The following is a 26,655-nucleotide window of genomic DNA, read 5'->3' as shown; positions in this document are numbered from 1 at the left end:
TAAATCTTGACAGATGAATGTGCAGTTATGTACAACGGCATAGGCAGAAGAAACATGACAAGAACTCTTAGTTAATCTAAGGTCTTGGTAACCTTCAAGAAAACTTGTTGCAGAAATAGATCATGTGTGTCACGGGTCCTGTCCTATTTTCTCCTTCCCACAGAGAGTAATAGTTCCTTTTAATATTGGATTTTGTGTTTCTGTTTGAAATAGTTTGATTTATTTTGATACGTGCACAGAAATTCCAGTCAGTAGCTTGTTATGCCACAGACATCAATGCCTGATCAAATGCAATCGTATGTAAAATATATCCAGTGTCACAGGTCAGTTTGCAGATGATTAGATTTGTAAAAAGAACCAAACTACTTCTCAGTACAGTAAGCAAATATGGATTTCTATATTATAAGTAATAAAAAAATAATCAGGTAACTGCAATAAACAGAGTTTATTGATCGAATCAATGCATTTTTATTTAACTTTCCATTTTACCTAACTTTCTAATTTTTTACTTGAAAACAAACTATGGATATAACAAGATTAGGAAAAAAATTTGGTTGAAACATTTTGAACATTTAAGCACAAAACCACATCGATCTTTCTGATGGTGTTCCCAAGAAAATACAAAACAGATGGTGGAATATAAGATTGTTGTGAATTTAAGCTGGCTGCTCTAGAGGTATCCTATAGTAGAGCCTGCAGGTAAAACACGGTCCACTCTCTGGGTTTGGTGTGACTGCTGAACCAGTTATGGCGCACTAAGCAGGATATCTATACTTTGATAAGGCAAAGCAACATTTTTGTTTGACTGTCGCTGATCCCAAACCTGACTTCATCTCTAGCGATCATCTTCCTCGCCAAATGTAATCATTATGGATGAAATATTATCGCACTAATATCATTGTCAGGGCATTGTAGTCTTGAATCTTTTCAGTCCTTAATTAGGAGAAAACACACCATTTAGCAATTCTTCTTGCTTGGCGTGATTTATCATAATGATTAAGATGTTTTCTAATGCATTTGGAAAGCTATTATCAAGAGCTTCACTCTTGTGTTTTAACTCTCCTTTTTCCCTTACCCTGCTGTTCGTCCTTTATGCCTTATTGGGGTGACCTTTGGATGATGGGGTTTTATTTTTCCTGAGTTATTGATTGATTATCTTGTTTTGAACACAATTATTCTTGCCTATGACACAAGTATCAACATTATACATTGAGAGTGGGTGAGCTTTACTGAGTGGCTTGAGTCATGGATGACCCGAGAGATTGATTCCAGTTTTATCGGTGTGCTCTGCTGTGCTAGCCCATTCATTTGGCTGTGCCGCTAAAGCTTTTACAGTTACTTCTTTTGAGTGAAGTAGAGCATGCTGCAGACTATGATCTATTTGGGGTGTTACTGAGGAGGGGCATTTCACTTTTCTGTTTCACGGAATACTAGAAGTCTTAACAGCTACATTTAATACTAATTGCTAAATCATTCCGTGACTGTCATACCACTGATATTAACGACATCCAAAGATTACGCCATATTTTAATTACTTTTTTACCCATACACAATTTCTATTTTGCCTCATTACAACAGCAGCAGCAACTTACATTTATATAACACCTTTAACACAGTAAAACGTCCCAAGGTGCTTCACAGGAGTGTTAACAAACAAAATTTGACGCCGAGCTATATAAGGTGATATTAGGGTAAAGTGGTAGGTTTTAAGGAGCATTTAAAGGAGGAGATAGGCGGAGAGATTTAAGGATGGAAATTATTGTTACAATATGGTCTTTGATGTGGTGGAAGAATTTTCATACCCCATCAGTCACAGGCCCTGTGCCTCCATTTAGTCAGATTTAAGGCAGGCAGTAGTGGTACTCTGATGCCATTTGCTATGTTCAATATTTATAGAGATAAATAATTGGATCTAATATCAGCACAAATGCTCTTAAAAGAAGCAGATTTATCGTTTGTAAATATCTGCCTTCTATACATAACAAAAGCTTTAAAGTTTAGTTTGAAGAGTAATAATTTGCCTCCTACATTTAATCTCATCTACTCTGCGACATTAATTTACTTCATCAGGATCTGTAGTGGCGAGTTAGAAAGGCTCCACTCCTGACATGGAACCTCACTAGACAGGAGTGCATGTTGGAGAGAGAGCTATACTGTCAGAGAACTCACTTTGTGACCCACACTGTTGTTTAGCAACGGTCGATGGTGGGAGTGGAACTTTGCAAAATGTCCCTTTTCTAAAGATCCAACTTTCTTTTTTTCATGACTGAATCATTAGAATTATCTGGATTCATGTCTGCACAGAATTAAATGAATTGCCTTTTGCTATGATAAGCTCTGACGCGCCTTCAATGTCTTTTTCAACTTCAGTTATCATTATTACAAAATTACAGTCACCTCTAGTGTCTCTTTTTTAGCGACTGACTACAGTTGACTAATGGAATCTGTTAAGACCATTAAGTGGAGTTTCCTCCCTTTACTATTATTCTGGGGAAATATTGATGACTTTCTAAGTAACCAGAAAAATAAATGAACTCCTCCAGTTTAAAGATTAGTCCCCAGGTCTACTTAGAGATGTTGTGATGTAGCCAAAGCTCCTGTGCAGTGACTGGACCTCACCAGTGGTATTCAAAGAGAATCCAGCCAGACACATTTTTCATATTTTAACCTTATGAAAAGTAAGCTGTCACCTAGAATTTCCAGGGTAGCATTTAGTGTGAGGTGCATATTGATTGACAGTTTTTGTCGGAAAAGTTTCACACAGAATGAAAGTAGCAAAAACACTGCCATAACAGATAAAGCAGCGACCCATTGTCTATACCTACACCTCTAGCTCCCTAGCCTCCATGATTATCCTTCTCTTCTTCTGTATAATGTTGTTTGCGTGTAAAATATTTTGCTTAGATTTGTTGTTGATTAATTTGAACTCTCATAATGATTGTGTGTGTATTTTTCGAACATTAATGTTTCTATTGTACTCAACGATTATTTTATGAGTGGAGATATTCTGCAATAAGTTATTTTTAAATTCTGAAATATATTGGTTTTCCAGAATGGATGTAGTGACTGGAAGTTTTAAATTGGAATTCAGAGCTGTTGTCTTGCTTACAAAAGTGTTGGACTGTTCCAGCTCACTTTCTCAGGGACAAACTGATTCAGAAAGTGAACTATTCCAATGTTGTTCATATCATTACAATGAAAGGTATCAGACTTTCTGTCTGTCCCCAAGTTTTTTCTAATTTTGTATTCTGATTTGTGATTTACTGCTTTGAACCTTTTGGTTTCAATGAGTGTACCATTTATGAATAATTGGCCGAGTCTCATCGTCAACTTTTATTTATTTATTTTTAGATAATAGAATCTAGTGGGAACTATTGGAATCTTACGAATGTGAAACTTGCATCATTGTTTTTCTGTATCTGAGAATGAAATCGTAACGTGTGATATTTCTTGCAAGGTTTATTGATACTCTACTAATGTTCCGGTGACTGAAATGTTAAATGTTGTTTCTTTCCCCAGAATGCTCCAAAGTGTTCTGCAGTCAATGAATTGTGGTTGAAGAGTAGTTAGCTTTGTCGGCAGATGCAGCAGCCAATTTGCGCACAAGCTCCCACAAACAGTAAATGACTATTTGGTCAGTTTTGCTGCTAATTGGTTGAGAGTTGCATTTTTTCGAGGACACCAGGAGAACTCTCTTCTCTTTGAATAGTGCCGTGGAATCTTTTATATCATCTGAACAGGCTGACAGACAGGGTCTCGGTTTAATATCTCATCCGAAAGATGGTGGGGCTGAAATTCAGTGCAGCCAGAAAGCTGGTGGTGTTGAGACCTTTTTTCCCCAATTTGCCGCAAAGTTTGCGACGGCTATTGGATCTAAATTCAGCCTTTTGAACACAAAAAAGTGTTGCAGTCTTAATAGCCCTGCAAAGCTGAAATTTGCAGTCATAATTGAGGCATTATTTACAATCTATATTAACGACTGGCAGAAGGGACTGAGTGTAACGTAGCCAAGTTTGCTGATGATACAAAGATGGGAGGAAAAGCAATGTGTGAGGAGGACACAAAAATCTGCAAAAGGACATAGACAGGCTAAGTGAGTGGGCAAACATTTGGCAGATGGAGTATAATGTTGGAAAGTGTGAGGTCATGCACTTTGGCAAAAAAAAATCAAAGAGCAAGTTATTATTTAAATGGAGAAAGATTGCAAAGTGCTGCAGTGCAGTGAGACCTGGGGGTACTTGTGCATGACACACAAAAAGATAGTATGCAGGTACAGCAAGTGATCAGGAAGGCCAATGGTATCTTGGCCTTTATTGCAAAGGGGATGGAGTATAAAAGTAGGCAAGTCTTGCTACAGCTGTACAAGGTTTTGGTGAGGCCACACCTGGAATACTGCATGCAGTTTTGGTTTCCATATTTACGAAAGGATATAGTTGCTTTGGAGGCAGTTCAGAGAAGATTCACTAGGTTGATTCCAGGGATGAGGGGGTTGACGTATGAGGAAAGGTTGAATAGGTTGGGCCTCTACTCATTGGAGTTCAGAAGAATGAGAGGCGATCTTATTGAAACGTATAAGATTATGAGGGGGCTTGACAGGGTGGATGTTTCCATTGATGGGGGAGACTAGAACTAGAGGGCATGATCTTAGAATAAGTGGCCGCCCATTTAAAACAGAGACGAGGAGAAATTTCTTCTCTCAGAGGTTTGTGAATCTGTGGAATTCGCTACCTCAGAGAGCTGTGGAAGCTGGGACATTGAATAAATTTAAGACAGAAATAGACAGTTTCTTAAACAATATGGGGATAAGGGGTTATGGGGAGCGGGTGGGGAAGTGGAGCTGAGTCCATGATCAGATCAGCCATGATCTTATTGAATGACGGAGCAGGCTCTAGGGGCCGTATGGCCTACTCCTGTTCCTATTTTTTGTGTTCTTATGTTCTTCTTATTCCCACGGGAAATTCACCCTTCGGGTGATGTGGCAGCTGCCATTGCAGCACAGGCGCGAGGGAACGAGCTGCTTTGTAGAGGATGGCCGCAGCTCTGCAAGAGTTGACGGAGCATCTAAGTGCTGTCATATCTGATGGCTTTTCGACTGTGGCTGCTCTCATGCACCGACCTGAGCTCCCTCAGATTGGTGGTGGTGGTATTGTGCCGCCCCTGGTGAGTTATTCAGGCTCCTCGAGCCAGGATACGGATGATGCGCTCTCTCCGGCTCGCAGCGTTCCTGGCCCCACACATGACCTCGCCGGAGCCAAGCCAGACTGAACCCGCCCAGGAGGGTGTTGACCAGTCTCCAGCCGGCCTTTCCAGGTCCAAAGCTGGTCGAGGGCATCCTAGAGGACATCTGCAGCTTCCACACAGGGAACACAGCAGCCTCCCCAGACCCATGAGCTAGCCACAGGGGAGACACTGAGGCGAAGTCGCAGGTTAGGCACGCATAAGAGGGGTTATAAGAAAATGCTCACAGGTGGTAAATGATGTTTATATGTTATTTTTCTGCACTGTTTATTGTTTTGTTAATTGTTTGGAGTTATATTGAGTATGTATTAAATCTTTATTTTTTGCACCTATATCCGGGCTACTGTATAATGTGATGGTGGGCAATGATTTATCAAGGCACTCATTGGGATGGCCATGGAAAGTAGAATTTCTAGGGTCATGTGAGGATGAAATTATCGGAATCGAGCAGCAATCAGAGGAGTCTGGACTTCCTTTGCAGGGTTGAGATGGCAACGACGCCTCCTGGGTGGCTCAGGATGCTCCTCCTCCTCCATCTCCTCTTGTGGTGGTACTGCTGGTTCGGCATCCAGATGCTGTCCACTATTGACAGCCAGGTTAGGCAACATGCAACAGACGACCACAATGATGGAGACCCGTTCAGGCGAGTACTGCAATGCGCCACCAGGGCGGCCAAGGCAACTGAATCTTTGTTTAAGCATCCAAATGCAGTGCTCAATGATGCACCTGGTCCCACAATGAGCGTCGTTATAGGAATGCTTGGCCGCAGTCCTGAGGTTCCAAAATGGAGTGAGCAGCCGAGTTGACAGGGGAATATCCCTTATCCCCAAGTAGCCACCCTCAGTCCTGGTTTGGGCCGGTGAAGAGTGCGGGCACACTGCTCTGGCGCACGATGAAAGCATCATGGGAGCTGCCTCGATACCTGGCATCAACTGCCAGGATCCTTCGCTGGTGGTTGCACACCAACTGAACATTCAGGGAGTGGTACCCCTTTCTGTTCATAAACACTTTGGGATGATGTTGTGGCGCCCTCAGTCCAACATGTGTGCAGTCTATTGCCTCCTGCTCCCTGGGGAACCCTGCAATACGCAGAAATCCGGCCTGGCGCTCCACCTGTTTCTGCTTCGTCATGGGGAAGGAGATATGTTGCACTCTTCGTTTGTACAGCACATTGGTGACCTGCCAGATGGAGCAATGGCCAGAGAATTGTGATATGTTCGAGATGTCTGCAGTTGCAGACTGGAATGAGCCCACTGCGTAAAGGTTCAATGCTATGGTCACTTTGGTCTTCACACTGAGCGCTGTCCTCAGCCTTGTGTGAGGCTCCAAATCTGGCCGAAGGACATTGCAGAGCTCGGTCAAGACATCCTTGCTGAATCTTGGCCTCCTCACACATAGCTTGTTGCTGAGCTGTAGGAAGGAGAACTGAGGACGGTACATCCTAGCATGGTAGGGCCTCCTTGGCAGAGGTATGTGCTGCGCCACTCCCATGCCAGCTGGCTGAGCACCTTCTCCCTGTTTCTCATTGTGTTGTACAGCCTCTGCAGGCTGCTGCTGGCAAGGCTCCTTGCCCATTATCTGGGGAGGAGGGTCCGCGTACCTTGCCCTCCTGCTCACGCCATCTTCCTGCTGTCCAGCCTCTACACCTGTGACGTCTGCGGGCAACTGCAGGCCCTTCTACGTGTTGGGAAGCCATGGCTTCTGCCTCCCTTGCCGGCTGCCTCAGGACTTGTTGATCACGGCGACGCCTCCTCCCGCATGCCTCCCTGTCTCTCACAATCTGGAGCTGGCGTTCTCCTGAATAAGCTGAGCCCATTATGGGTGGAAGCACGGCCCTCTGTGCAGCAGAGATTTACTCTCTCTGACCACGAGTAATTACAAAGAAATAAAATCACATTTAACTCAGCAAGACGTTTGGAAATCCTGCTGTCCTTTTTGAGATGTGGAACAAGCCGCTCCAAGATTGTTTGGATGATCCAAGCAGATGCAAGATTTTTTCAACAGGCATGCACCTCCAACAATTTTTTCCAAGAGCTGGCAGATTTTTTGCACTCCCAAAGACCTCCGAAAATCTTTTGCACTCCCAAAGACCTCCGAGAATTGTTTGCTCACCAAAAACATTCTCAGGGCGGCAGCTGGCGCTATGCCACTCTGCACCAGCCCTAAAAGCTGGCAGGGGCAGTTGTCAGCAGAAAGGACCGGCTTTTTGTTGCACTTTTAGCGCGTCACTCCTGCCGCAAGCCCCACACCACCACGAGAGTCGGTTGATCACGGTGGTGGTCCACACCGCTGCAAGGGCTCCTGGGCCGAATTTACGTCAGGGCGGCCAGTTGAGCCCAAAGTGGCGGCCATTCGATTTTGACGGATGGCCGCCGCAAACGGGCAGTGACGGTCCTTCCCGGGACCGAGACTTTCGGGGCGGTATCTCTGATAATGCAGAATTCCCTCAGTACTGCACCGAAGCGTCAGTGTCAAATCTGTCAAATTTTGCTGGTGCCTTCAGGAGGCAGCATTGTCCCCAGCAGCAATATAAACTGTGCCAGTAAAGGTAGCGGTTGCAGTCTCTTTGTGAGATCTCAAGATAAGTTTGGAGGAAGAAGGTTCTTTAGCATATTTGATCTTATCCTTCCAGAATACCTACACTGTCATCTCCTCAGTGCCAGGGTTAAGGACATCACCTGTGGGCTGGAGAGGAACTTGGAGTGGGAGGGGGAAGACCCAGTTGTCCTGGTCTATGTGGGCACCAACGACATAGATAGGACAAAAAAAAGAGGTTCTGCTGAGGGATTTGACCAGATAGGGGCCAAATTAAAAGCTGCAAACAAATTTGCATAGGATAAATAAAATCAAAGAGTTAAACATGTGGCTCAAAGACTGGTGTGGGAGAAATGGGTTTTGGTTTGTGGGACACTGGCACCAGTACTGGGGTAAGAGGGAGCTGTTCCGTTGGAACGGGCTCCACTTACACCATGCTGGGACTAGGGTCTTGGCGAATCGAATAACTCAGGCTGTAGAGAGGGCTTTAAACTAAATAATGGGGGGTGGGGGGGGGAGGCGGGAGGATCTAGGCGAGCAGAAATTAAAAAAGTTAAAGAACAAGGAGAAGGCAGTGGAGCAGGGTAACACTGGGGGAAATGAAAACCAGAGCGTGACAGGAAGAGACAGAATAAAAAAATAAAAGTGTATCAGAAAGTGGGGTCAAAGCAGGAAAAAAAACAAATTTAAAAGCTCTTTATCTGAATGCACACAACATTCGTAACAAAATAGATGAGTTGATGCCACAAATAGCAACAAATGGGTATGATCTGATAGCCATTACAGAGACGTGGCTGCAAGGTGACCAAGGCTGGGAACTAAATATTATGGGGTATTTCTACAATTCGGAAGGACAGACAGAAAGGAAAAGGAGGTGGGATAGCTCTGTTCATAAAGGATGAGATCAATGCGACAGCGAGAAACGATATTGGCTCAGAAGAGCAAGATGTTGAATCAGTTTGGGTGGAGATAAGGAATAATAAGGGGAAGAAGTTGCTGGTGGGTGCAGTCTATAGGCCCTCTAACAATGGCTACACTTTTGGATGGAGTATAAATCAAGAAATAATTGAGTCTTGTAAAAAAAGAACGGCAATAATCATGGGCGATTTTAATCTTCATATTGATTGGACAAATCAAATTGACCAGGGTAGCCTAGAGGAAGAGTTCATAGAGTGCATCCGCGATAGTTTCCTTGAACAGTATGTTGCGGAACCAGCCAGGGAGCAGGCTATTTTAGATCTGGTACAGTGCAATGAGACAGGATAAATACACGATCTCCTGGTAAATGATCCTCTAGGAATGAGTGACCATAGCATGGTTGAATTTCAAATTCAGTTGGAGGGTGAGAAAGGGATCGCAAACCAGTGTCCGAAGCTTAAATAAAGGAGATTACAAAGGGATGAGGGCCGAGTTGGCTAAAGTGGACTGGGAAAATAGATTAAAGTGCAAGACAGTTGATGAGCAGTGGTAGACATTGAATGAGATATTTCATAACTCTTAACAAAAATATATTCAAATGAGAAGGAAAGACTGTAAGAGAAGGGTTAACCATCTGTGGCTAACTAAGGAAATAAAGGATGATATCAAATTGAAAACAACAGCATACAAATGGCTAAAACTAGTGGGAGGCCAGAAGATTGGGAAAAATTTCAAAGTCAACAAAGAACGACTAATAAAATAAGGAAAGGGAAGATAGATTATGAAATTAAACTAGCACAAAATATAAAAACAGATAGTAAGAGTTTCTGCAGGTATATAAAAAGGAAAAGTGTGGCAAAAGTAAATGTAGGTCCCTCAGAGGATGAAGCGGGGAAATTAATAATGGGGAACAGGGAAATGGCAGAGAATTTAAGCAATTATTTTGTATCGGACTTCACGGTAGATGACACTAAAAACATCCCAATAATGGATAATCAAGGGGCTATAGGGAGGGAGGAACTTAAAACTATCACTAAAGAAGTAGTACTTGGCAAAATAATGAGACTAATGGTGGACAGATCCCCTGGGCCTGATGGCCTGCATCCTAGGGTCTTAAAAGAAGTGGCTGCAGAGATAGTGGATGCATTGGTTATATAATCTACCAAAATTCCTTGGATTCTGGGGAGGTCCCAGCATATTGGAAAACAGCAAATGTAACACCCCTGTTTATAAAAGGAGGCAGGCAGAAAGCAGGAAACTACAGACCAGTTAGCCTAACATCTGTCATTGGGAAAATGCTGGAGTCCATTATTAAGGAAGCAGTAACAGGACATTTGGAAAAGCATAGTTCAATCAAGCAGAGTCAGCATGGTTTTATGAAAGGGAAATCATGTTTGACAAATTTGCTGGCATTCTTTGAGGATGTAACGAGCAGGGTGGACAAGGGGGAACCAGTGGATGTGGTGTATTTGGATTTCCAGAAGACATTCGATAACGTACCACATGAAAGGTTACTGCACAAGATAAAAGTTCACAGGGTTGGGGGTAATATATTAGCATGGGTAGAGGATTGGCTAACTAACAGAAAACAGAGAGTCGGGATAAATGGGTCATTTTCCAGTTGGCAAACAGTAACTAGTGGGGTGCCGCAGGGATCAGTGCTGGGGCCTCAACTATTTACAGTCTACATTAATGACTTGGAGAAATGGACAGAGTGTAATATAACCAAGTTTGCTGATGATACAAAGATGGGTGAGAAAGCAAATTGTGAGGAGGACACAAAAAATCTGCTAAGGGATATAGACAGGCTAAGTGAGTGGGCAAAAAGTTGGCAGATGGAGTATAATGTGGGATAATATGAACTTATTCACTTTGGCAGAAAGAATAGAAAAGCAAATTATTTTTTAAATAGAGAAAAATTGCAAAGTGCTTCAGTACAGAGGGACCTGAGTGTCCTTGTACATGAAACACAAAGTTAGTATGCAGGTACAGCAAATAATCAGGAAGGCAAATGGAATGTTAACCTTTATTGCAAGTGGGATGGAGTATAAAAGCAAAGAAGTCCTGCTACAACTGTACAGAGTATAGGTGAGGCCACACCTAGAGTACTGCGTACAGTTTTGGTCTCGTACTTAAGAAAGGATATACTTGCATTGGAGGCTGTTCAGAGAAGGTTCACTAGGTTGATTCCGGAGATGAGGGGTTGACTTTTGAAGGTAGGTTGAGTAGGTTGGGCCTATACTCATTGGAGTTCAGAAGAATGAGAGGGGTCTTATCGAAACATATAAGGTAATGAGGGGGCTCGACAAGGTAGATACAGAGAGGATATTTCCACTCATAGGGGAAACTAAACCTAGGGGACATAGTCTAAGAATAAGGGGCCACCCATTTAAAACTGAGTTGAGGAGGAATTTCTTCTCTAAGGGTTGTAACTCTGTGGAATTCTCTGCCCTAGAGAGCTGTGGAGTCTGGGTCATTGAATCTATTTAAGGCGGAGATAAACAGATTTTTAAGCGATAAGGATATAAAGGGTTATGGGGAGCGGGCGGGGAAGTGGAGCTGAGTCCATGAACAGATCAGCCATGATCTTTTTAAATGGTGGAGCAGGCTCGAGGGGCCAGGTGGCCTACTCCTGCTCCTATTATGTTCTTATGTTCATTACAGAATCTGTCTTTTTCTTAGAGGAGTTCGGTATCCTTACCTCAACCAGATTTCCTCACAACCTGATCTAGCTGTTCATCATCTTCTGCGTAAAGAATCAATATCTGACACTATCCGAAATTTGCCATTCACAACCCGACCCTGTGATCACTTATAGTGGCCTATTCGATAGTAATATTTCAGGATTAAGCAACATCTGTGATGAGAAAATAGAGTTAACTTTTCAGGTCGATGACCCTTCGTCAGAACTGGAGAGTGTTCGGAAAGAACAGATTCTTAACAAGCACTGAAAGGGGGAGGGGAAGAAAGAACAAAAGGGAAGATCTGTGAAAGGGTGGAAGACAGGAGAGATTAGAGAGACAAAAGGGATGATGGCACAAATTCAAATGATAATGCCAGGAGTTAGAGAAACATTAGTCAAGATAGGGTGTGAATGGCAGTTGGTCTTTATCCTGACCTGAAAAGTTAACTCTGCTTTCTCTTCACAGATGCTGCCTGACCCACTGAGATTTCCAGCATTTTCTGTTTTTATTCCAGATTTCAGCATCGGCAGTGTTTTGCTTTTGTAATTCAGGTTTAAGCTGTGGAATTCTCTCCCAAATACTCTCCATTTCGCTACTGTTCTCTCCTCCTATTAAATGCTCCTTAAAATCTACCTCTTTCACCTGTCCCATTATCTCCTTTTGTGAATTGTTATTAAATTTTGTTTCATACCACTCCTGTGAGGTGCCTTAGGACATTTTACTACGTTAAAGGCGTTATATAAATGCACGTTGATGTTTACTTTATCTATTCTATTAAGTAGCTTATGCACATCTCTCGGACCCTACTGAGATGTATCTTTTTTGAGACTGAGGAACCCTGACTCATCAGGTTATTCCTCATACCTTTGCCCGACAACATTTTCCCCTCTGTACTACTTTTTGGGCCCAAACGGCCCCGTTATACCTCATTGAGCAGAATTGTACACAGTATTCCTGGTGCAAGCACCTCGAGCATGATCACCCAGTAGATCTGTTTTTCTTTCACTTACTGGCTGTTATGGATCTCACTCAGTCACTGAGGACGATAGGGCAGACAGAAAATAAAATCGTAAACCGAGCTTGTTTATTTTTATTGTGTTGTACAGGTGCTTAGGAATTGCCCTGAAATTTAACACAGGTCACCAAATCTCTGGGCGGCACAGGCCCTATTTCAGAACTGCTTTAGGAAGAGGTGATATAAGATCAAGGTTTCTGTTATTTCTGTCTGTTGTCCTGGACACCAGCTGAGAGAACAGGATAAATGACTTGTCTATGGTATCTGTCAAAGCAGTTCCTCAGATAAGCGCCAGGTTGGGAGTACTGAAACATGGCCTTACTTAATGCTGTATTGTGTTGTGTAATTGTATATCCCTCCTTCCTGTCAGCGAGGAATTTCTTCTCTATTCACCGCTGTGCACCCTGGCACAGTTGAGTTTTGGAAACCACTGTTCAGAAAAAATCTGATGTGAATGTCCATCAAGACTGGGATTTGAATTCGGGTCGCTCAGTCGTGACACGGTTGAATCATTTGACCTCTATTCGCACACAGCACTGAAAATCCGATATGCTGTGTTGAAACGGAGTGTTGGGAGTGTTCCTTTCATAAATTATTTCCTACGAGAATATATTCTTATAATTATTGTTCACATTAGAGTCTTGCATTGCATTTTTTTGGACAGTGTAGCTAATATACTGCAGCAGTTAACTGCTGATTCAGTACCTGTAGCAACCATTTGTGATGGTATGCCAGAGTGATTATGTACAGCTCTTTCTTCCAACCTGAGAGATTACATATAACAGGAATCTATTCTATTTGCCTCTGCAGCTATATGTCTCTATGGGGGTCAGAAGCTTGCGGAAGGGCAGCGAGCATTGAAATCCAACTGTCGGGAGTGCAGAGTAAGTATGACTTTTCTTTTCTATCCAGATTCTGCAAAACACAATCACCAAATTATTTCAAATTAACTCAAATTTATTAAAAGTGGGAACATTTTGAAAAATGTAAAACTAACAATCCATAACAGGGTGCGGCTGCAAAGAGATGTTCATTTACCACAACCGGTTTCCAGCTCCACACAGACTGAACTTGGACAATTTTAAATTGCCTTCACCCGACAGGCATGGTTTTTAAATCCTCTGATGACAGTATTTTATATCAACACCAAAAAAACCAAATGATCATGTGGGTGAAACACAATAGCCCATCCAGCCTGCTGCTTTCTGGAACAATGTCAAACCGCAACCCTGACATGCCTAATGAGTAAACAGAATAATTGCTGTAGGTGCTGATGCCTTTGGTTCCTTGGAGGGACCTTTGTATCTCACTTGCTCCAGATCTGTGACACTTGTGAAAGGACAACAGGATGCATCATCGCCAGCAATTGCTTTAATAGTCGCTGCATTTTATGTCTTGCTCACTCTTGGAGGACTGGAGCAATATTTCTATGTTGACTCTGAAAGTTGCACTAATGCTTGTTCAGTGTATTACGAACAGATCTTCATGAGTACAACTCCATATATACAAATCAAATAGTCCATCACCTATATGGAGGAAGTCACCTAGGAATGATCTCTTATCAAGGACTAAATCCATATCTTGTAATCCAACTCGTCTCAGCTGTATATGTTCCATTATTCAGGATATATCCGCAGTTCTTTCAGTCAGCATTGGGTCAGCAAAATCAAGGATTTTGATTTCCAATGTACTCTGGTTCTTTGTGCTTAGTTATGCAAGAGGTTTTTTTTCCATTGTATTTTGCAATTATCTTGATTTGGCGGGTGCCCTTCACACGTTCATGCCTACAGAGCTTTGGTTTTGTTTATTCTCTCCTGGTTCCAGTCAATTCTGACTCCTCGCTTTAAGATTTGTGCTGAATGGCTTGGATCTGGCCCAGCACCAGTTTACACAGTCTTCTGATGTTATGTGCATTCTACAAGTGCAAAGCTTGTACCAAGTGTAGGAAGAGGGTTCAGTGCGACAACCTCGATTTTTCTGGATGTCCGAGCTTGGTGGCCCCAGGTATGAGGAGCTTTGAGAGTTGCACCAAAGAAATGTGGCCTTTCTATTGCAGGCCAAATGGGGAATTGATTGCGGGCAGGAATTGTTCATGTGGATGATCTATCAAAAAGGTATCAGCTGAGCAAAGCTCTGTGATGACTTCGGCTGGGAGTCCTTAATGACTCATGTCACCCGCTTTAGCATCAGTTACAAGACTGCAAAATCTCAGAGTGATAGAAATGATTAAGGCACGTCTTGGACTTGAACCTCATTAAGATCACAATTTCAAATTCTGGCACACATTAAATGTAGTGTTGATTAGCTGGAAAATCCCAACATTACATGCACTCAATCAATGTAAGAAATATATTAGAATTTATCATTGTGTATCTCGGGTGTAATGGTCGAGCAGTTATAATCAGGGATGCCCAAGAGGGCAGAATTTGAGGAGTGCAGACATCTTGTGGGGCTGTGAGGCTGAAAGAGATTACAGAGATAGGGAGGGGTGAGGTCAAGGAGGGATTTGTAAACAAGGATGCAAATTTTGAAATCGAGGCATTGCTTAACCGGGAGCCAATGTAGCTCAGCGAGCACAGGGGTGACCTCAAGTTTACTTAGTGTTGAATGTGGGAGGTGTTATGTATCTGGACTTGTATATACTCTGTACAGCCACCAGAGGGCTCATTCCCCGAAGTCCCAAGGGATCTCATAATCCCTTGGGAGCACAGGTATTTAAGGGTGCTTCACAGGTTGGAGACAGACTCTGGAGACCTGCAATAAAAGACGACGGTCACATTTTACTTTGAGCTCACAGTGTTCAGTCTGACCCTTTCTCCATTCACTACAACTGGCGACGAGATACAGATAGCGAACCCAAAGATGCAGAGAATAGTGGGCATCCTGGAGAAATTCTTGGAGGGAGATGATTGGGAAACTTTTGTGGAGTGACTCGACCAACACTTCGTGGCCAACGAGCTAGATGGGGAAGAGAGCGCTGCCAAACGTAGAACGATCCTCCGCACCGTCTGTGGGGCGCCAACGTATGGCCTCATGAAGAATCTGCTTACTCCAGCGAAACCCACGGATAAATCGTACGACGATTTGTGAACACTGGTCCGAGAGAATTTGAACCCGAAGGAAAGCGTTCTGATGGTGAGGTACCGGTTCTACACCGACAAAAGATCTGAATGCCAGGAAGTGGCGAGTTATGTTGCCGAGCTAAGACGCCTTGCAGGACATTGCGAATTTGAAGGGCATTTGGAGCACATGCTCAGAGACTTTTTTATTCTTGGCATTGGCCACGAAACCATATTTTGCAAACTTTTGACTGTAGAGACCCCAAACTTTTGACTGTAGCAATAGCCCAGGCGTTCATTTCCACCAGTGACAATACGAAGCAAATCTCTCAGCACACAAGTGCTGCTACAAGTACTGTGAACAAAGTGATGTTGTTTTTGAATCGTAACGGACAGGGCAGGTCACACATACCTGCAGCTATACGTCCGCAGATGTCTCAAGAGTCCACCATCAAGGGTGATGAATGCTAGGCCATTAACACCTTGTTGGCGCTGCAGGGGTGATCATCGTTACCATTCATGCCGATTCAAAGGATACATTTGCAAGGGCTGTGAAACAATGAGACACCTCCAACGAGTGTGCAGGCGGGCTGCTAGGCCTGCTAAACCTGCAAATCACCACGTTGCAGAGGAGTACAGATCCACAGAGGATCACGATGAAACAGAACCTCTGATAGAGGAGGCAGAGGTACATGGGGTGCACACATTCACCATGAATTGTTCCCCGATTATGCTGAATGTTGACCTAAATGGACTCCCGGTGTCAATGGAGCTGAACACAGGCGCGAGCCAGTCCATCATGGGCAAAAAGACTTTCAAAAGGTTGTGGTGCAACAAGGCCTCAAGGCCAGTCTTAACTCCAATTCGCACGAAACTAGGAACTTACATGAAAGAACTGATTCCTGTAATCGGCAGTGCTACCGTAAAGGTCTCCTACGATGGAGCGGTGCACAAGCTACCACTCTGGGTGGTACTGGGCAATGGTCCCACGCTGCTCGGCAGGAGCTGGCTGGGAAAGAAACGTTGGAACTGGGATGACATCCGACGCTATCACCCACTGATGACACTTCGTGTGCACAGGTCTTAAACAAATTTCCTTCGCTGTTTGAACCAGGCATCGGGAAATTCCAAGGAGCAAAAGTGCAGATCCACCTAATTCCGGGGGCGCGACCCATCCATCACAAGGCGAGAGCAGTACCGTACATGATGAGAGAAAGGGTAAAAATCGAGCTCGACCGGCTGCAAAAAGAGGGCACCATCTCACCGATCGAGTTCAGCGAGTGGGCCAGTCCTATTGTCCCAGTCCTCAAGGGAGACGGCACCGTCAGAATCTGTGGCGATTACAAAGTAACTATCAATCATTTCTCCCTGCAGGACCAATACCCACTTCCAAAAGCCGACGACCTCTTTGCAACGTTGGCGGAAGGAAAGACGTTCACGAAGCTGGACCTGACTTCAGCCTACATGACGCAGGACCTGGATGAATCATCGAAGGCCCTCACCTGCATCAACACGTACCAAGGTCTTTTTGTTTATAACAGATGCCCATTTGGAATCTGATCAGCGGTGGTGATATTCCAGAGAAACATGGAAAGTTTACTGAAGGCAGTCCCGCACACCGTGTCTTCCAGGACGACATCTTGGTCACAGGTCGGAACACAGTCGAGCATCTGCAGAACCTGGAGGAGGTTCTTAGTCGGCTCAACTGCGTGGGGCTCAGGTTAAAACGCTTGAAGTGCGTTTTCCTGGCGCCTGAAGTGGAGTTCTTGGGAAGGAGGATTGCGGCGAACAGCATCAGGCCCACCAACGCGAAGACGGAGGCAATCGAGAATGCACCGAGGCCACAGAACGTGACTGAGCTGCGGTCGTTTCTGGGACTCTTGAACTACTTTGGTAACTTCTTACCAGGTCTCAGCACCCTACTACTACATGTCTTACTATGAAAAGGGGATGAATGGGTTTGGGGCAAAAGCCAAGAAAATGCCTTTGTAAAAGTGAGAAAACTGTTATGCTCTAACAAATTGCTTGTGGTGTATGATCCATGTAAGCATTTGGTATTAGCATGTGATGCGTCGTCATATGGCGTTGGGTGTGTATTGCAACAAGCTAATGATTTCGGGAAACTACAACCGGTTGCTTATGCATCCAGGAGTCTGTCTAAGGCTGAGAGAGCCCACAGCATGATTGAGAAAGAAGCGTTAGTGTGTGTCTATGGGGTAAAGAAAATGCATCGCTACCTGTTTGGACTACAATTCGAATTGGAAACTGACCATAAGTCACTTATATCCCTGTTTTCCGAGAGCAAAGGGATAAATGCCAACGCATCGGCCCGCATCCAGAGATGGGCGCTCACGTTGTCTGCATACAACTACGCCATCTGCCACAGGCCAGGCACAGAAAACTGCGCCGATGCTCTCAGTATGCTGCCATTGCCCACCACGGGGGTGGAAATGGTGCAGCCCGCAGATCTAGCCATGGTTATGGAAGCATTTGAGAGTGAACAATCACCCGTCACTGCCTGGCAGATCAAAACCTGAACAAGCCAGGACCCCTTATTATCTGCAGTCAAAAGCTGTGTGCTTCACGGGAGCTGGTCCAGTGTCCCAGTGGAAATGCAGGAAGAGATAAAGCCGTTCCAGCGGCGCAAAGATGAAATGTCTTTACAGGCAGACTGCCTTCTGTGGGGCAATCGAGTAATGGTCCCCAAGAAGGGCAGAGACACCTTCATCAATGACCTCCACAGTACCCAGCCAGGCATTGTAATGATGAAAGCGATAGCCAGATCCCACATGTGGTGGCCCGGTATTGATGCGGACTTAGAGTCCTGCGTTCACAGATGTAATAGATGCTCGCAGTTAAGCAATGTACCCAGGGAGGCGGCGCTAATTTTATGGTCTTGGTCCTCCAATCCGTGGTCTAGGGTACACGTCGACTATGCAGGCCCATTCTTGGGTAAAATGTTCCTTGGGGTTGTAGACGTGCACTCCAAGTGGATTGAATGTGAGATAATGTCGGCTAGCACGTCCGCTGCCACCACTGAAAGCCTGCGGGCCATGTTTGCCACACACGGCTTACCCGATGTCCTGGTGAGCAACAACGGGCTATGTTTTACCAGTGCTGAGTTCAAAGAATTTATGACCCGCAACGGGATCAAACATGTCACATCTTCCCCGTTTAAACCAGCGTCCAATGGTCAGGCAGAGTGAGCAGTGCAAACCATCAAGCAAGGCTTGAAGAGGGTAACTGAAGGCTCACTGCAGACTCACCAATCCCGAGTCCTGCTTAGCTACCGCACGAGACCCCACTCACTCACTGGGATCCCACCTGCTGAACTGCTCATGAAAAGAGCACTTAAGACAAGGCTCTCGTTAGTTCACCCTGATCTACATGAACAGGTAGAGAGCAGGCGGCTTCAACAAAGTGCATACCATGATAGCGCAAATGTGTCACGCGAGATTGAAGTCAATGATCCTGTATTTGTATTAAATTATGGGCAAGGTCCCAAATGGCTTCCCGGCACTGTCGTGGCCAAAGAGGGGAGAAGGGTGTTTTGGGTCAAACTTTCAAATGGACTCATTCATCGGAAACACTTGGACCAAATCAAACGCAGATTCACGGACTACCCTGAGCAACCCACCTTAGACCCTATCTTTTTTGATCTCCCAACACACACACCAGTGGCAACCGACACCATGGTTGACCACGAAGCAGAACCCATCATCCACAGCAGCCCTGCAGGGCCCAACACACCAGGCAGCCCAGCAAGGCCAGCTGCACAGCAACGCAGCGAGGATGCAACAAATGACTCAACAACAGCAGCCTTCACACCGAGACGATCAACCAGGGCAAGAAGGGCCCCAGATCGACTCACATTGTAAATAGTTACACTATTGACTTTTGGGGGGAATGTTGTTATGTATCTGGACTTGTATTTACTCTGTACAGCCGCCAGAGGGCTCATTCCCCGGAGTCCCAAGGGTTTAAGAGTGTTTCACAGGTTGGAGACAGACTCTGGAGACTTGCAATAAAACACTAAGGTCACACTTTACTTTGAGCTCACAGTGTTCAGTCTGACCCTTTCTCCATACACTACAGGAGGCCAGCCAGGAGTGCATTGGAGTAGTCAAGTCTAGAGGTAATAAAGGCATAGATGAGGGTTTCAGCAGTAGAAGAGCTGAGGCAGGGGTGGAGGCGGCCAATGTTATGGAGGTGGAAATAGGCAGTTTTAGTTATGCCGTGGATCTGTGGCCAGAAGCTAATTTCAGGGTCAAATATGACGCCTAGATTGCGAACAGTTCAAAACTATTTAACTCTTGGACCACCAGAGATCAGGAAATGCATCTCTAACATTACTTTCTTTTCTTAACTTTTAGTGCAAAGATTCAACAACAACTGTTGTCGTTCAAAGATTCCTTGGTAATAGAGTAATTATCACAAATAGTATGGTAATAGGAACAGGAGTAGGTCATTCTACCCGTCAAGCCTGTTCCACCATTGAACCAGATCATGGCTGATCTGTATCTTAACTCCATCTTCCCACCTTTAACACCCTTGCCATACAAAAATATATTAATCTCAGTTTTTAAATTTTCAATTGACCTAGCCTCAACGGCTTTCAGGGAGAGAGAGTTCCAGATTTCCACAAACCTTTGTATGAAGAGCTTCCTGACATCACCCCTGAACAGTCCAGCTCTAACTTTAAGGTTATGCTCCTTTGTTCTGGACTCCCCCACCAGAGGAAATAGTTTCTCTCTATCCACCCTATCAAATTCTTTAATAATCTTAAACACCTCAATCAGATAACCCCTTAATCTTCTATACTCAAGGGAATAAAAGCTTTGTCTATGGAAACTGTCCTCATAATTTAACCCTTTTAACCCCGTTATCATTCTGGTGAATCTGCACAGCATCCTCTCCAACGCCAATATATCCTTTCTGAAATGTAGTTCCCAGAACTGGACATAATTCTCTAAATGGGGTCTAAACAGAGCTTTATATAACGCGAACATAACTTTCACTCCTTTGTACTCCAGTCCCCTTGAGATAAAGGCCAACTTTCCAGTAGCTTATTAAATTATTTTTTACAACTGTCCACTAGCTTGTAGTCATTTCTATACGTGGACTCCCTGCTCCTTCACTGTTCCTACATAGAAACATAGAAAATTGGTGCAGGAGTAGGCCATTCGGCCCTTTGAGCCTACACCACCATTCAATGAGATCATGGCTGATCATTCACCTCAGTACCCCTTTCCTGCTTTCTATCCATATCTCTTGATCCCTTTAGCCATCAGGGCCATAGCTAACTCCCTCTTGAATATATCCAATGAACTGGCATCAACAACTCTCTGCGATACAGAATTCCAGAGGTTAACAACTCTCTGAGTGAAGAAGTTTCTCCTCATCTAATGGCTTACCCCTTATCCTTAGACTGTGACCCCTGGTTCTGGACTTCCCCAACATCGGGAACATTCTTCCTGCATCTAACCTGTCCAGTCCCGTCAGAATGTTATATGTTTCTATGCGATTCCCTTTCATTCTTCTAAACTCCAGTGAATACAGGCCCAGTCGATCCAGTCTCTCCTCATAAGTCAGTCCCGCCATCCCGGAATCAGTCTGGTGAACCTTCGCTGCACTCCCTCAATAGCAAGAATGTCCTTCCTCAGATTAAGAGACCAAAACTGAACATGATATTCCAGGTGAAGCCTCACCAAGGCCCTGTACAACTGCATTAAGGCCTCCCTGCTCCTATGCTCAAATTCCCTAGTTATGAAGGCCAACATGCCATTTGCCTTCTTCACCGCCTGCTGTACCTGCATGCCAACTTTCAATGACTGATGTACCATGACACCCAGATCTCGTTGCACCTCCCCTTTTCCTAATCTGCCGTCATTCAGATAATATTCTACCTTCATGTTTTTTCCCCCAAAGTGGATAACCTCACAATTATCCAAATTATACTGCATCTGTCATGCATTTTCCCACTCACCTAACCTGTCCAAGTCACCCTGCAGCCTCTTAGGCGGGTAAGTGGATCTGAGTCCACGGCCAGATCAGCCATGATCTTGTTGAATGGCGGAGCAGGCTCGAGGGGCTAGATGGCCTACTTCTGTTCCTAATTCTTATGTTCTTATGTTGTTATGTTCCTCACACCTCACAGCTCACACCCCCACCCAGCTTAGTGTCGTCTGCAAACTTGGAGATATTATACTCAATTCCTTCATATAAATCATTGATGTATATTGTAAATAGCTGGGGTCCCAGCACTGAGCCCTGCGGCAGCCCACTAGTCACTGCCTGCTATTCCGTTTATCCCTACTCTCTGTTTCCTGTCTGCCAACCAGTTCGCTATCCACATCAATACATTACCCACAATGCCATGTGCTTTAATTTTGCACACCAATCTCTTGTGTGGGATCTTGTTAAAAGTCTTTTGAATGTCCAAATACACCACATCCACTGGTTCTCCCTTCTCCACTCTACTAGTTGCATCCTCAAAAAATTCTAGAAGATTTGTCAAGCATGATTTCCCTTTCATAAATCCATGCTGACTTGGACTGATCCTGTCTGCTTTCCAAATGCGCTGCTATTACATCTTTAATAATTGATCCCAACATTTTCCCCACTACTGATGTCAGGCTAACCGGTCTATAATTCCCCATTTTCTCTCTCCCTCCTTCTTTAAAAAGTGGTGTTACATTAGCTATCCTCCAGTCCATAGAAACTGATCCAGAATGGATAGATGTGGAAAATGATCACCAATGCATCCACTAATTCTAGGGCCACTTCCTTAAATACTCTGGGATGCAGACTATCAGGCCCTGGGGATTTATTGGCCTTCAATCCCATCAATTTCCCTAACACAATTTCCTGACTAACAAGGATTTCCTTCGGTTCCTCCTTCTCGCTAGACCCTTGGTCCCCGAGTATTTCCGAAAGGTTATGTATGTCTTCCTTCGTGAAGACAGAACCAAAAGTATTTGTTCAATTGGTCTGCCATTTCTTTGTTCCCCATTATAAATTCACCTGATTCTGACTGTAAGGGACCTACATTTGTCTTCACTAATCTTTTTCTTTTCACATATCTATAGAAGCTTTTGCAGTCAGTTTTTATGTTCCTAGCAAGCTTCCTCTCATATTCTATTTTCCTCCTCCTAATTAAACCCTTTGTTCTCCTGTGCTGAATTCCAAATTTCTCCCAGTCCTCAGGTTTGCTGCTTTTTCTGGCCAATTTATATGCATCTGCCTTGGATTTAACACTATCCCTAATTTCCCTTGTTAGCCACCGTTGAGCCACCTTCCCAGTTTTGTTTTTACTCCAGACAGGGATGTACAATTGTTGAAGTTCATCCATGTAATCTTTAAACGTTTGCCATTGCCTATCCACCGTCAACACTTTAAGTATCATTCGCCAGTCTATTCTAGCCAATTCACGCCTCATACTATCGAAGTTACCTTTCCTTAAGTTCAGGACCCTAGTCTCTGAATTAACTGTGTCACTCTCCATCTTAATAAAGAATTCTACCATATTATGGTCACTCTTCCGAAAGGGGCCTTGCACAACAAGATTGTTAATTAGTCCTTTCTCATTACACATCACTCAGTCTACGATGGCCAGCCCTCTAGTTGATTCCTAGACATATTGGTCGAGAAAACCATCCATAATACACTCCAGGAAATCTTCCTCCACCGTATCGCTACCAGTTTGGTTAGCCCAATCTATATGTAGATTAAAGTCACCCATGATAACTGCTGTACCTTTATTGCACGCATCCGTAATTTCTTGTTTGATACTGTCCCCAACCTCACTACTACTGTTTGGTGGTCTGTACACAACTCCCACTAGCGTTTTCTGCCCCTTGGTATTCTGCTGCTCTACCCTTTCAGATTCCACATCACCCAAGCTAATGTCCTTCCTTACTATTGCGTTCTTTCCCTCTTTAACCAGCAATGCTACCACACCTCCTTTTCCTTTCTGTTTATCCTTCCTGAATGTTGAATACCCCTGGATGTTGAATTCCCAGCATTGGTCAGCCTGGAGCCATGTCTCCGTAATCCCAATTATATCATATTCGTTAATAGCTGCCTGCGCAGTTAATTCGTCCACCTTATTACTAATACTCCTCGCATTTCTTTGTTCCCCATATCTCGCCATGGAGTTCCTCATGGATCTCGCCATATACCTTCTCATCATTTAGAAAATACTCTGACATATCTTTCTTAGGTCGTGAACCTCACCCTTTCACACATTGAACTCCATCTGCCACATTTTTACCCACTCACTTTATCAATGTCCCTTTGCAACTTTCTGCTCCCATCTAGACTATTTACTGTCCTATCTAACTTGGTGTCAGCAGCATTCTTGGATATGTGCTCTCTATTCATTCATCTAAGTCATTTATAAATACAATGAAAAGCTGAGACCCCAGTAGAGATCCCTGGGGGAGACCATTTGTTACATCCTGCCAATTTGAGTACATGCCCATTATCAATACTCTGTCTCCTACCAATTCCCATGTAAATAGGTCATTAGTCGTCCTCGATTTCGAGGGACTGCCTATGATGATGATGAGCTCGCTTCAATACACTCACATTTTTGTTAACAGTCTCTTAATAATAGGGTTTCAGAATTATCATGGCATCAGCTCAGTTTAACTTATGACATGATTCAGCATCACAGACACACAGTCTTAGTTGGGTTCAGCTTAATATGGTTCAGTTTAGAACATGGTTTGAAGGATTACACGATGTGTAGTCTTTTACACTTGTATAGCAACTCAATTAATAGCAATTGCATGTTCATAATTTAAGCATAGATGGCAAAAAAATCTTTCTTGCTCTGGAAAAGCACCTTTACCCATCACCCCTGTGCTTGTTGACCAACATTGGCTTAAGCAACGCCTCGATTTCAAAATCCTCATCCTTATTTTCAAATCCCTCCATGATCTCACCCCTCCCTAGTTAAGTAATCTCCTTCAGACTCACAACCCCTCCCCCCCCCACTGGGATGTTTGCGCTCCTCTAATTCTGCCCTCCTGAGCATCCCTGATTATAATCGTTCAACCATTGGTGGCCGTGCCTTCTGTTGCCAAGGCCCCAAGCTCTGGAACTCCCTGCCTAAACCTCTCCGCCTCTCTACCTCTATTTCCTCTTTCAAGACTCTCCTTAAAACATACCTCTTTGACCCCTGTGCTAATTTCTGCTTATGCGGCTCGGTGTCAAATTTTTATCACATAATCACATAATATTTATTTCGCGCCTTGGAGCATTTCACTATGTTAAAGGCGCTGTATAAATACATGTTGTCGTTGAAGTTCTTGATGTCTTGATCAAATGTCACATACCAGGCTTGCTCATCACCAATTGCTTAATCCAGGTCTTCATTTGAGGGGCTTTAGCAAAAAATGACCTTTTGACCTTGAGGCTGACCCCCTTTCTCCTTGGTGCTTAATAGCAGATCTTTTATAGCCCGACCTGCGGAGGTGTTCTCTCGCAGGTCGGGGGGCCACGATGTTCTAGGCCCACCATTCCAGCTCCGCATGTTGGCTTTAAAAGAGCTGGAGCATACCACTACAACTATTTTTGTTGTATCTGTATAAAAGTGCTCCCTGGTTAAAGGGGGGGGGGGGGGTCACACTCCAAAAATGTTTCAAGTGCCCCCTTGGTTTTTTTTTGAGGCACAAATTATACAAGTGCCCCCTGGCTAAAAGTGGGTGTGGGGGGGCACTAAAACCTAAAAACTTAGACAAATTAAACTTTAGACATGTGGTTCAAATTAAAATTTGGTTGCTGGGGGTGATGATGCTCTCCAGTCCCTCTGGTGCCCACCTCTCGCGGAAGGCCGCGAGCGTACCCGTGGACACCACGTGCTCCATCTCCAGGGACACCCTGGCTTGGATGTAACCGCGGAAGAGAGGCAGGCAGTCAGGCTGAATGACCCCCTCGATCGCCCGCTGCCAGGAATGTGTGATGGCCCTCTTGGCCATGCCCAGGAGCAGTCCTATGAGGAGACCTTCCGATCTGACCGCTCCCCTCCGCACAAGGTGCCCAAAGATCAGGAATGTGGGACTGAAGTGCAACCAGAATTTGAGGAGCAGCCCCTTCAGATATTGGAAGGGGGGCTGCAACCTCACACATTCAACATATACATGGAACAGGAACTCCTAGAGCGCAGAAATGACAGGTGGCCTGGGAGCCTGTGAACCGATTTAAAAACTTATTGCATGGGACTGCTCCATGCAACACCCTCCAGGCCAAGTCCCCATTAAATAAGGGGAGGACTCCTGTGTAGAGAGCACTCTATTGGGGACCCCCGCTTCCTCCGGACGGCAAGATGGTGTGCCATGGCGTGTCCGGACGGCAGACGAGGATGGCAATATGGAGAGTGTGCAAGAGCAGCCCGTACAGGATTCCCCTCCGCGCAGAACTGAAAAGCACGGAGAGGATTTCCCGGAGGAGGCTCAAGTTGTGAGGAACATATCACTACAACTTCCAGCATGAGCTGCTGCAAGTGTGCGACAATTTTGATGTGGGCGACTGGGTGGTCATCAAAACCCAGGTCACCGTTTGGAGCGTAGGCAGGAACATCGGCGGGGCCCAGGTACAGTGGAGGAACGGGAAGGTTGGGGAGGATGAGCGGCAAGAGATCGTGGTGTAGGAGCGGTGGGAGATCGTGGCGGAGGTGCGGTGAATGTTTGTGGTGTAGGACAAGAGATTGTGCCGGAGGAGCGGTGTGAGATCGTGGCGGAGGTGCGGTGAATGTTTGTGGCGGAGGAGCGGCACGAGTTCGTGGTGGAGGTGCGGCAAATTAAGGTACGGGGCCCAGAAGAGCCGAGGGCCCAGGGGCAGCACGGGCAAGCCCACACTGCGATATGTGTGCACACTAGGTCCGTGCAGCAGAGCATGTCTCCAGTCGTTCTGGTTAACCCTTGCCACTAGACAAAGACCTAGCTCTGTCAAGCCCGTGTGGTGGCTGGTGTGCAACGGTCACCACACGTTAAAAAAATCCACGCACAGGCATCTTCCACCCCCTCAATTAGAGTTCAGGACTAGAATATCGGGTCCTTCATCGAAACACCTGTGAACTCATGTGGAAGCAAGTCATCCTCGTTCGAGGGACCACCTATGATGATGAATAGCAGATCAGTGCAGGTTGGAGTCCTCCCTTCCTGAAACTGTTTCTCTTTTTTTGGTTTTGGTCGCGGCTTTT

The 26,655-nt window shown here is 44.7% G+C and overlaps 1 protein-coding gene across 1 annotated transcript in view; it reads left to right on the top strand.

The window, feature by feature from the left end:
* The window catches only part of LOC139280163 (protein kinase C-binding protein NELL1-like), a 1,006,941-nt gene that overhangs the window by 219,527 nt on the left and 760,759 nt on the right, over positions 1–26,655 (top strand). The window contains exon 10 of the mRNA XM_070899716.1: positions 13,201–13,274. Coding sequence (XP_070755817.1) covers positions 13,201–13,274 — 74 coding nt within the window. The remainder of the gene's footprint in view (positions 1–13,200; positions 13,275–26,655) is intronic.

Source organism: Pristiophorus japonicus, chromosome 14, assembly GCF_044704955.1.
Source record: "Pristiophorus japonicus isolate sPriJap1 chromosome 14, sPriJap1.hap1, whole genome shotgun sequence".
In the NCBI taxonomy this organism is placed as follows: Eukaryota; Metazoa; Chordata; class Chondrichthyes; family Pristiophoridae; genus Pristiophorus; species Pristiophorus japonicus.
The sequence above is the reverse complement of the archived record's forward strand: the minus strand, read 5'-3'. Positions and strand labels throughout refer to the sequence as shown.